Source organism: Nomia melanderi, chromosome 14 (assembly GCF_051020985.1).
Source record: "Nomia melanderi isolate GNS246 chromosome 14, iyNomMela1, whole genome shotgun sequence".
NCBI lineage: Eukaryota > Metazoa > Arthropoda > Insecta > Hymenoptera > Halictidae > Nomia > Nomia melanderi.
Genome location: NC_135012.1, coordinates 8,382,903 through 8,396,078, shown reverse-complemented (window position 1 = coordinate 8,396,078; position 13,176 = coordinate 8,382,903). Strand labels below are relative to the sequence as shown.

At 41.7% G+C, this 13,176-nt stretch overlaps 1 protein-coding gene across 3 annotated transcripts in view; it reads right to left on the bottom strand.

The window, feature by feature from the left end:
• Positions 1 to 13,176, bottom strand: part of LOC116433762 (protein daughterless) — a 212,385-nt gene that overhangs the window by 182,317 nt on the left and 16,892 nt on the right. For all 3 annotated transcript variants that reach the window (XM_076373741.1, XM_076373743.1, XM_076373747.1), the window contains exon 2: positions 3,407 to 3,456. In XM_076373741.1, coding sequence (XP_076229856.1) covers positions 3,407 to 3,456 — 50 coding nt within the window. The remainder of the gene's footprint in view (positions 1 to 3,406; positions 3,457 to 13,176) is intronic.

Here is a 13,176-nt window from a genome sequence, read left to right as displayed (position 1 = left end):
TTTATACCAGAAATACTCAATATTTTCTAATTAAATGCAAACGACAGTTTTCGAAACTACCTTACCAAAAAATCGTACACAAGCAAAGCTATTTTACTTCGTTCACACTCAATTCACGTATCGATGCAATACGAAGCTTAATATTAAACATCGAACTTCATGGTTCTGCTAAATCAACACTTTACACTCGATAACTTTCAGTCACCACTTGTTCCGATGCTACGGAATTACGAAACTTAATATTTAATATTAAACTTTGTATAATGCATCACTAGGTGAAATCTATTTCATTGTAATACCTCAAAATAAAACACTTTTGTTCATTAACTTATGTATGAATTATCATTAAACTTTAGTTTCAAAAAACTTTGTCTATCCCATCCTGAACTGTTGAATATTAATCACAAAATTTCGAGTACAACTTGTTAAACGTATCGACCAAGAGTTACCTCTCGAGTACAAAGACTTAAGTTCTCGTCTGAAACAAATCGCACGGTTCCAATATTATGAAACGATAGTTTCGAGCCAGCTAAGTTCGTAATTAATAATTCCGCATGAAACCGATGCTATCGGCGAAGAGGAAGCGAAGGAAAGGAGCGGATAGAAGTCGGCTCCAATAAATCACCCATCGAAATCAATACTCCTTATCAGTTATGGTTTAACGACTGCCGATTAGATACTGCCCTACGGCGCCGTCAAAAAATCTCCGCTATCTCCGGCTCTTCCTAGAAAACCTCGTGGTCGCGCGCACGCTCTTTTCGGATAACATCATCCACCGAGTCGAATCGAACATTTCGCCGAAGGATTCACGGGCTGAGAGATCGTAGAGCTAATTCGCAGCCGAGGTTGCTATACCGCGCACCGTTACTGATCGCCGATAAAAAGGAAGGCCGCCGGGATGAGACAATTAAAAGTGTAGCAACAGGCGCGATGAATGCGGGCGCAAGGCCGCCATCCTATTACGCATTTCATAAATTCCGGCCGGGCGTCTCTTACTCAGTTTAAATCGCCCACGTACGGGAGAGGCGTTTGGTTTAACCCATTTCCCGGCAATTTAAACGGCGGAAAAAGTGGTATCACAATTGCCTGTTCGTTTAACTTTTACGTATCTCAGCAGGTAAGGTGGACACTTTTACATTTTACGAGCTTGTAAGAAGTGTTTCATTTGTGTAACCTGATATAGCAACTATGCATAAGAAAATTGCCTGTCGTGGAACCTTGATACTTGGTTGAGGAGTTCTTGATTTTTCAATTTTGAACTTGGGACAATGTTGTTTAGTTCAATTGTTGACATGGAGTTTTACTTTGTTTGGGAACATGTGAGATTTACTGAGACTGTAGTTATGTAGAATATGGTTGTGATATTAGGAATAATTGTGACGAAAATGGAACGTGTAAACTTTGTCCAGGGAAAAGATGATTGTAGCTATGGAATGTTTATGAAAAACTTGAAAAATGAATAAAATTATTTATCAAAATTTCTCTAGGCTAAGGTATATAGACAATAAAATATTCAGCACCTGAAAAGCTAAGATTATCCCAAATTCCTAAGTGAGAGACCAGAAACACTTCAGATCATAAAGTGGTACCCCTTATCCTATAATGTCTTTCACAGCTGTGCTTGATAAAACTGTTTTATTTACAACGTATTAGAAAAACAATAGAACTTGATACTTATATTATGTCTACGTTTACTCTTAAAGTTAAAGATTGATAATAGACAAGTAATATTTCAGTCATATTAAAAATAAGGGGTTAAAGCACGATGAACTCTTTGCGGACGAGAACTGTCATAAACTTTTAATATTCTCATAAAACTCTGCATTACACACCAAAGTGTTAAATACTAAAACAGAAAAACCACATGTCTCCTTACTTAAATAATTAGATTATTCAGTTTTCGAGTTTAGACATCAAAGCTCAAAGTCACCGTTACAATGGCAAAGGTTTAAAATCTTAATAATTTAATAATTTAATCCCCTGTCCTATACTTTCTTTCCCAACTGTGATACACACACAATAGATACAATTACTGTACCATTGAATATTTATTAGAAAAACAGAGAAATTGCAGACATATCCTGCATCCATATTTGCTCTAAGGTGTAGCAATTAATAACACAGGAATAATATTTCAGTAGAATTCAAAAGAAATCAGTTAACATTTGTGTTTGTTAGATTCCATTTGGAACATTTACCACGAGTTCAACACGATATTATAATGCGAAGGGTAAAATACTTTCAAAATAAGAATTCCGAAGTGGGTTGGTTTGACCCGTCCAGTGGTTTTCACGTTAAGTAGGAAAGGTGGTAAGATAGCGACAGTTCTGCCCACATACTCCACTAATTAGCAATCGTCACGGAGGTCGCGCGGAAGAAATGGATGGCCGACAACACGGTGGCAGAAGAAAATACGAGGGACTTTATCCGCGAAGCGCGGATAACTTTTCATCCGAGGCGGCTTAACCCCCTCGGCCCATCCCTCTTCGTCCATCGTGTACCATTGTTCCATATAATGTATATATTAGTATGTATATACCCGCGTATCTAGCGGGTGTGCGTGTTTCGCGCGCACAACCCTGTAAATGCTGCGTCGCGGACGTGGGGAGGGACGTAAGTGATATTAAAGCTACCGGTTGACGACGCTCAACCCTCGCGAAATTGGGTAATTCTTATTTCCGAGGGAAAAGGAATGCCTGGCGATCATGGCCGAGATTAATCCCCCCCCCCCTGTATCTCTCTCTTTTGTTCGCATTTTAGTAGAGAAATATTGTGAAAAATCGCTGTAAAGAGCTGCGCTTGGAAAGGCAACTAATTGCACGTTGAAAATTAATACAAATACGATTTCGGAAATTTTTAGATTGAACCCTATCGTATATTTGTTCTTTGCTGTCCGATGTATATGATGAATTTAAAAAATACGACAGAGTCTTCTAGTTAATCCGATATGTATAGTTCAAAGTAACTGTATAAGGTATATGGCATTTTTTAACCGGTATTTCGCAAACTGAAGGCTGAGAAACGCTAAACCCGGTTACATCGGGGAGCACGAAGCACGATGAGAACCGCTTCCAAGAATATGACCCGGTCCAAAGTTTTCGGATTATCCGGGAGCGTGCGAGAGGGCGGAAGAAAGGGCGGAGTAACTTTTTCTCGGATAAATTTGCCTCCACGACTGCAATAATTATTACGCCGCTGTTTCTTACGTAATCCAGCTTTATCTGGAGATTCGAGTTGGTCGAGTCGAGGGGTAGAAAATCCTAGACTCACCCCCACCCCCTCCCCCTCCTTATCCGCTCGAAGATCATCCCCAACGAAAAAAAAAAAATAATAAAAGAAAAGAGAAAAAAACCAAAAAAGAACGAACGTAGGATCTTAGTGGGATAATTGGGGAAATGGTACTCACCATTCCGTTGTCCATCGTGGGGCCATACGGCGACTGGAATCCCGGCTTTTCTGTAACAGAAAGAAAAGGGACCGAACGTTGAAACAGAAGTCACTCCGCTGGAACAAAGTCTGTCGCTATAAACATTGAAACAAATAAAGTTACAACAGTTCCCGGTAACGAGGAACATAAAGCGGTGAGGTCCCCTTTTTAGTGCGTTATTTGTCACAGGAAGTTAGGAAAATGGAACTGTTGGAGTTCTCGAATTATGGACCGTTTTGGGCTGCGTGGCGTAATATAAATTTCAGCCGGTATTTCAGGTTCTTACTGTTCGTTTGTGTTACGCCTATAATAAATATTGCGATATAGCTCTATGAAATATAGAGCCGTCATTTCCGTATCGATTCCACGACCTCCTAAACGCAACAACTAAACGTAATCACCGTAATCCAATCTAACCACGATTTACCTAATTATTGTAAAACGTAATAGAAAAATAAGAATAAAATCTCATGTAATTTGACAGACGCCAACGTCGATTCTTCCTAATACGAAACACTTTAATTCGACCTACAAAAAACAACTACAACGTCGCATTCAACATCACCCTCCAAAATCGCCACGATTCCACGTATTCAAACTTCCCAAGCACAAAACTAAAGACAGCAACATTCAGAAGCATCTCAATAACTTCCAAGGACCAAAGAAACCCGGTTTCTCGGAGGCAGCGGAATATCCTTCGCACAGTGGCAGCGGGAAAGAAAGAAGGCGCAGAGGGAGGCACAAGAAGATGCCCGACGTGCACGCACGGCGCACCGAGTCGATGCAAAATTAATGTCGGGCATAAATTCGCGGCGCGTCTTTATAAATCAAAACCGCGATCGCGGTAAGAATCCGCGACCGGCGCGTTTTCCGCGTTGCGGCTGCCACGCACGCGGAATAAACAACGAGATAAACATTACGCCGTGCGCTAGGCGCTGGGAGGCTTCATCCGTTATTAATGCCCACCCCCGTATACGTACGTGCACGCGAAAGTGAGCGGAGGAGAGAGAAAGAGAGAATCTACGTGGGCCCCGCGCGTCTTGCCAGCAATTTATGAGGATCGGCTGGATTTACTGGTTTCGAAAACCGCCGCGGAAGAATTCGGATTAACTTTAATTCGACGATATTTTATCACCCCGGACCGCCATTGTGTCCCACCCCCTCTCGCGCGCCGCTGGCCGCCCCACCCGCTCGATCGACAATGAATTTCTTCCCCCGCGGGCTGCCGGCTTCGTTCGGGTTTTCAATGAACGATCGCTTTCCGGGCTATTTATATTCATTTGTATGTACGTTCCACGCGTGTATCATTCGTGTGTCGTTCCTGACTCGATCGTGACGAGTGCATCGAATATTTATGCGAGCACGCCGGTTTTTCTTCTCTTTTTGGAAATTGCTGAATGAATTTTTCGGGCTTTAGGTAGTCTGGGGTTATTGGGGTGAAAGGTGCTCTGTTCTTTTTGTCGTTGATTGCGTATTTTCGGGGGTTTTAATTAGAGGAACTGTTCGAATGATTCGTTTTATGGGTGTTTTTAATGTGAATTGGAAGAGATTGACGTGTAAATGGTAAGTTAGCGTGTTGAAACGGATTTTATCTTCTCCCTTCGACGACCCTGTATGAATAATTTCATTCATATCATTCGTTATCGGTGAATGTGGATTTTATGCACCCGCAGGGCAGACAATTATCTGAAGCTCGTACAGTGAAATGTTCAATACAGTTTATCGAACTTCGTGTTACTAGGAAATAGGCGGAAGACTTCGTAAAATAAACAAATGTTTGTTCATTTTGCTTTGTGGATATCTATCGATGCAGGCCTATGAATATTCACTAACTATTGGGTTGAGCTTGTTTTGGATTTAGAAGTTTACTTCCTGTTGCGCAGTAAGGCTATGTCATTCAAGGGAATTTAAATTTTTACAAATTTTTCTATTATATGAGAAGTAAATTAAGTAACAATACACAAATATTATAATAATCACTAACCAATACAATATAATTCACTACTATTACTTCAATCACAAAAGAACTATTCATTATCGCCTAACGAATCGATGACATTTGTCAAAACAAAAAATAGATCACAGTACCATTTTATTTCAATATTTAAAGTATTAACCCTCTGCTCCGGCATCTAAAATCGAAGACTACAAATGAATAATTTAATTATTCCACTAACGAGAGACTGACATGTTTCTTTTCCTTTTAGTATCCAAGACGTCGATACATAACTCAGTTCATTATGAAAAGAAATATTAGAAGCTTCAAACAGTCTGTTTCGCAAGGAACGAATAAAAAATCGTCGACCGCTGAGAGTTAATGCATTAACCAAAATCTGATATCCAATATCGAACTTCATAATTCTGTTGCACGGAAACTAAGTGGTAACTGAGAACCGTGTCTCGACAGCAAAGGGTTAATTGTCGCGATCGAAACACCCCGGCAACGCACGTGCCGGTTTCACCAAAGAAGCCGAACCGGAAAGTCCAACTGTCTGATAACCGCGAAAGGACCAGCCCTAGGAGTGGAGTATATCACATTACAGAGGACGGATATATCCGTGCGTGGACGATAGGGCGAGTGTCCGACTACGACACGATCGGCCGAGATAACTATGAATCCTAACAGTTTCGGCTTGCTCGTGACATGTTTGCCGAAGCGTGCAGCACCGAGTCTGCAATATCATGCATCAAAGGACAAGCTAAACCATGGTCCATCGTGTCATCCTCAGGGGCCGGTGCAAGCTAGCTCGACCGTTATGACGTAGTGTTGAGCACCGGGCAGCTTCGTGTCACGACTAGTTCGTCTTCCACGTTGGCTGCTGCCGGCGTCACCTCTATCGAGTACCCGGCCCGATGAAGAATTACCACGGATATGCGACTGTGACCCACGAGATTCCGGAGCTTGTTGGGTCTTGTCCGACTGTTTTCGAGGCCGGGTGTCCGCGATGTGTTCAAAGCGCTACTCGGCGGACGCTGACTGTGATAATCTCCCTTATATCCATACAGAGGTTGCAACGGTGAAGACGTCATTAGGTGTAGCAATTAACGATGCATTAGACTTTTTGAGTTTTAGAATTACTCTTTTTGTTGTTTGTTCAATGGTGAGGAGACTTCATTCGTAAGTAACATAAAGTATAAAGTACTTATTCTACTGACAATTAATTTTTGTTCTGGATAATGGATGTGACTTTCGTAAGCAAAGCTTAACTTTCACTTAATCTAAGTATTCAATAGTTCAAAAAATCAAAAACCCAAAAATTTCAAAATTAAAAAAACCAGAATCCAGAAAATCAAGAATTAAAGAATTAAAAAAAGATTCAAGAATCAAATCCTCAATTTAATCCACAAAGGGTTGCTTTCATTCATTACACTTCTATCTCATTCATTACTCTCCTAAAGAACTGCGAAATGCAAACCGATGATACGATGCATACAGGTTTAACAGTCTCTCCGGTATACAAATGGAATTCGCCGCGGGTCAGTACAATCTGTTCGGTTTGTTCGGCCCCAACTAAATAAATCGATGGCACCTTTCGGTCCGTACAAGGTAACAGGACCGCAGAAAGGGCGTGATAATTTCAGGTAATTCTAATTCGATGGTGTCGCGCTGATATACGACGCCGTGCCGGGGGCTGACCACGAAATCGCGGTCGTGTCCTCGCGCGCTGAAAATCGCCGCACGGAGCGCGCGCCGCGCGGTTTTCGAGGTTGTGTCGCCGCGTTTCGCGAGCTGTAATGCCGAATTGATGCCGGCCGAAATCCGTGTAGATGGTATCGCGGCAACCAGCGGCCGGCTGTAGCGCGTAATTCGCTGCCAGTGGTCGATTCACCTCTTTCTCGACCCATATCCGATCGTTGCCGCGCGGAAAACGCTTCCCAGTTGAGCAAGAAGCTTTCTTTGTGCGTGCACATCGAACGATAAAGATGAGAAAGAGATAAAAACGATGGTAGCTGATTACGGTTTCATAAAACCTTTCTTTTTCTAATGAAGATAACTTTTCGGGCTCGGCATGCCAATTGTGACGTATTGCATTAGTTCTAACAATTTGAAATAGCTGAAAAATTAATTGATTTATTCTGCAGGAAATTTATATATTCTTAACACTATTTCTACCGTAAGTGTCGGGAGACACATTTTTAAATTTTAACTTGAAATTATTTTCCTAATCCAATCATTTTTCCTTGATTGAATTTTGAACATTTCGCATAGTTAATTTTGTAATCGTTATTGGAAAAATCTAAAAGTCAATTCCCAATATACGACAGATTTGGAAAATAATTGTAAGTTAAAATTTGAAAATTTCCATAGAAATAATGTTAAATAGAGTTGTAGAATTTCCCTCAAGTGGATTTTTCGTTCTGCTTATTTCGTTCGAGATACTCGCTGTGAATTATATTAAAATGTCGGTTAGAATGCAAGTACTACATCAGTTTACAATTGCTTCAGAATGAATCACTTTAACTTAATCTCATTTCTATTTTCTAAAAATCATCTTTCGCGAAACTCCATCTACAAAGTTCCCATATCATTAGAAAACCTACCAAACTGCAGCGCTAGTAATTACATATTCGGTCAAACACTTATTATACAATCGTAAAACCAAACCACCTCTCCCGGCCGTCGCGAACGCAACAATAACAAGCATTCAAGCGTCAATCGCGATTCAAATTGAGCCCGTAGGAACATAAAAAACCAAAAGATGGTCTCTCAGTCGCCTCGAAATTGACTATTCACCATTCCCCGACCGCCCAATTCCGTTCAATATCTCGGGCCGAGGATCAAGCTCTTTTTTTCCGCAGCGGACCGAAAGTTTCATCATCCGTATGTGGGTGAAGCGGCAGCGGGCGCGTCGACGGAACAAAAAAGGAAGGAGGGAAAAAGCGGAACGCCGAAAAAATATCTATATCTAACCGGAGCGTCGTTATTATTCTCAATGAATTTCGAAGCGGCCGCGCTGGATCCCCGAAATCAATCGGCGGAAAGGGGATTCCGCGAATCGATTAAACCGCGCCGACACCGTTTCGCGGATTCGCCGCGGCGACGCGGAAAAAAAAGGCGCAGAGCCGGGCCACGGTGAGGAGGGGACGAAAGGGGTGCACGGGGTGGTGGGCGGAGAAATATCGTGGAATATTACGCGGCGCGAGAACACCAGACACTTTCGGCGTTGACGATCTCGTAAAAAAGCGCGTGGAACGCGAACCGTTGAAAAACAAGAGGCCCGGCATAAAAAACAAAATGGACGAACGGACCGGGGGAAGCGGAACTGCCGCGACCTATCTGCATTTCGTGGTCCCGGAGAGAAAAAAAGAGTAGCGGAGAGGGAACGCGACCGAAAGAGTTCCCGTTGCTCGTCGTTTCCCGCCTACCCGGCCACCGCCCCGCTGCCGAGTGGCTGACTTATCGTATCAACCGACCCTTTCCCGCGGGATCCTCCATTAACCCTTTCTAACCAGGATTTTTTTTCGCCGCTAAAAGGTAACGAAAATTTCCGCGCGGATATGCTTCGGTCGCTTGAAAATGAGGGTGTTTTCGGGGAGGATGGGTGAATATATTGATGCGATGGGACTGATTCGTTGGGGAGATTGAATTAATTTTGTTTAGTGTTTTAACCCTTCGCACTCGAAGTAATTTTAAGAGAATGAACGTATTAACGTATAAATAAATGATAGGCGCGGGACAAGAAAAGTCATAGATGTGTTTTACTGTTTTTTGTCGATTACAGATATAAGTGTTAAAATATATTTCATGAGAAAATTTTACAGTTTGTAATGACAAATTTTAAACGGCTAACCGTACGTGGTTTGTACATTGAAAGTAAAGACGAATTGGTTCGAATTAGAATTATACTGTTATCTTTTTAAAAAACTTAGAAATTACTATGAACCATTATAACTCTATCAAAGAAAGCACGATGAAGCTTTTAGTTACTATACAATTGGCGAATAAAAAAGTTGAATCTCAACAAGTTGGTACTTAAAATTATGTCTCGAACCATAGAAAACAAGATTGTCGAGAAAAGTGAGTGAGCTGAGGATACAGTTTGTTAGGGGATACCAGAAATGCATCGCTGCAATATGCTAGAGTTTGAACGTTGAAAATTCGGGTGTTAAAATACAGGATCACACGCTTGGTCGAACGTTCTTAATGCAGGCCCAGGATTGGATGACCGCTCGACTGTACTTTGACCCGGGATTCCTGTGTGTCCAGTTTGCCCATGGATTTTTCCCCCTTTTCGAAAAATGATCGCACGCCTGATCCGCGTGGGTACCTTGCAGGCGTTCGTGAAATTTAGACCTTCTCGTTCCCATATGGACGCAGAATTTGGCGAACTTCGATCGAATTACAGAGATTCGAAAAAAAAGATTCTGATGTCGCTGCGCCGTGCTCCAGTAACTCTTGCAAATACGATCATATGCAGTTACGGTGTAAGAACAGAAATTCCTTAAATTATCCTTTTCCTACTAGCCAAGTTTTGAAATGAACTTCTCGTTCCCAAAAATCGTATTAAATTTACATTTCTAGCTAACTATTCGCTATCGTACGATGAATATTTACGAAAAATATTCAGACGTAAAAATTCACAAATTTCAGATTTAAAATTTGAAATTTGCAAGGAGAGTAGTTAAATACCATTAATCAAAATAAATCAATAATAACAAAATGAAAATGAAATCCTTCAATGACAATTTTACTTGTCCACATGCTCCCCGATCAGATTCAGCAACGAAAGACTGTCAAAATAATAATCAATACTAAGAAATTTTCATATTCCAAAGCTTCCTTCAACTATCTTCAAACATACAGTAACAGAAACTAACAAAGCAGCACACTAGCAAGCAACCAAGAAGAAAAACAACGAAGGGCCGCTGAATGTTGAACCGTAAAAATCCGATTAATCCGCGACAAGCCAATAACTCATACCGCTATCTAACCGTGAATCGAGTTCCTAACGCGACGCATCACCACCTGCCGAGAGAACGATTAAATCAAGCCGAACGTAAACGAACGCCAAGACGAAAAATCCGAGGGAAGGAGCCGCGACAAAGGCGAGGAGGCCTGTAAAACGTTGAAAGAAATAATGGAACACCTGCGCGCGCGTGAGCTCACTCGCTTGCTCCTCCAGTAAAGGCTTAATTCGATTATCTTCTTCAAGAAACATCCTCAAACCAGCGTAGCCGCGATTACTTCATACTTTTATACCCGTGAATAATAAATCTTAAATCTTAACAGTCTCGGTTCTTAACAGTTCAGCATTTCATACCCCAAGCGATGGCTAAAAGCACCACGGAGACCTCTAGTCCCACGAAAGAGGTACGAAAACGCCCTCCATTTGTCCAGCCGCGAATTCACCCGGAAAACATTAAAAAAAGGATATTCTACGTTCCCTTGACAATTAAACAGGCACAAAACGTGTCCGCTCGAATATCAGTTTTCCTACCGACAACCTTTCATTTTTTTGCCTCAACTTGCTCCTCTTTCGCCGGTCTCGTATTTTTGCGGGACACCCGATACGTGGACCGCCGGCGTGCAAGGCCCACGCACCCCAACGAGCCGTTTTCTATGGGAGAATTCGCGTGTGTACCGTCGTGCCGGTGCACGGTGCCACGCGACCCAAAAGGGTGCTCCGTGGCGCAGGTAAGAACGAACACAGACGGTGGGGAGGAATAGGGTGGGGAGGTAGAGCGAGCGAAAAAAAAAAGAGGAAGAAAGAAGCGTCGCGGCCGCCAGAGAATAGGGAAAGGAAAAGGGAGGGGCGGGTTTGCCACCCTTGGGGCCCTCGACCCCAACGGTAGAGGGGGCTACGCACACCTATACACCGAGGGAGGAAGAATAGAGGGCCAGGAGAAAGACGAAAAAAATGTGGAAAAGAACTCAGGTAGCCAATGGTGCTCAACCCGAAACGAGAGGTCCCTGCTTTCACCGGATCGACTCGACGATCGGTACTTTTTAGCATTTCATGTAAATAGATAAGTATCCGATAGTTTTGTTACTGAACTGTTGAAATTTTTTGGGATTTTGGTGAGGAGCAATGTTATTGTGTAGATAGGATTTTTTAAAATTGGGATTTTAGTGAACTTGTTAGGGTGACTTAGTTTAATTAATGATTTTGGTTTTGTATATGGAGAAGTTAAATTTATGAACGTTTGAAGGATATTTGTATGGTGTATGAGAGAATGAAACGTAGAATCGAGTTTTTAGTGAATTCTGAGTCACCCTGTATACTGAATGAGTAGATTTATCTTGGTAAATAATGCACTGTATGTACTTTGTGTGCAATGTAGTTCTGAATATTTGAATAGAGAAATTTATTATCAATATACTGTCAGTCTCAGTATCAATCCTAAATCTTATTCTATTCTTCAGAAAGTAAGTTTTGTGGAAGGATAGATTTATAAATGTTCAACAAGTTAAAAAATACTACCTTTTGTACTATAACGTACAAAACAAATTCCACTAAACAGATCCAAAACTAATTATTCTTTTACACCAAAAATACTAGAATATCCTAATGATATACCCTGAAACTCCAAAATGGAACACTCTATACACAAAAAAACGAGCAATCATTCTAACTTCAACATTCCCGCAAATTCAAGTAATTCCACCAATATTCGAGATGCCTACAAAGTCAAAAGATTCGAAGAAAGATACAATTCATTCCGAAAGAATTTTTCCACCCGTTAGACACGAGTATCGAGCCATCTCCATGGGCCAGGGTCTCGAAAGCATGGCTCTCGCCAGGACACAGTGGAACCAACGGACTGCGAATAATCGGAAGAGCGTGTACACTACACTTCCAGATATAATATCCCACCTTGTCCGACACTGGCAGAGCCCGGCGGGCCCGAAACCGCAGGGCATTATATGTGTATCGGATCCGTGAGTCCCACAGACCACGACACGGACGCGGAGAAGGAACGAAGTCGCCACGCGACTTCTTTACTTCTTCCCATAGCAATTTATCTCTGGCCGCTTGAGGTTTCCTCGGCGTCCTCCTCTATTCGGTTTTTACCGAAGTCTCGAGTCCTCGTGCGCGTGAATATAAAACTTCCTCGGTCGAGCGTAGAACCTCGAAGGATACGAAGGATAGTCTATGCGCAGAAACCTTCGGATAGTCTGTAGTCTTTATTGGACGGGTTGTGGTCTACATGTGGAGACCCTTCGGTCGGGGATAGTCTTTTTAGAAGATTATTTCTGCGCGCTGGAATCCTTTGACCGTATATAATGCTGACCACGGGGATAGTGCCCATGAAGGAACACATTGGTCCGGTATAGTCTTTGACAAAACGAAGCTTCGATAGAGTGTTTGATAGTAGAGTTTTAATAGGAGAATGGGAATTAGAGAAATTAGTTTTCCGATTGTTGAGAGTTTAAATACAGAAATGTTTTATAAAACGCTTTCTACTCTTGGAGAGTTTCCTGTTCGATTCAGTTTTGTTTGGATGTGACATTGGTAGTAGGTCTTTGTTAGAGGAGTCTTTTATCTCGAAGAATCCCAAACTTGAGTCCTTATATTTCTATAGAAATTTTGAGAATTCTAAACTAGTGATAGTCCTTTTGCAAATTGTATTTGTCTAGTACTCCCCTAGTTTAGTTTCAGGAAACTATAACGAAGAGATCGTTTCCACTCATTTTCCATACAATATGTTGTTTAAAATGAATATCTTCTCCCTCAAAATCCATCATTAAAAACAGACACTTTTGCAGTTTCAGAAGATCTACCGTACACACTAATACAAACCGCTTA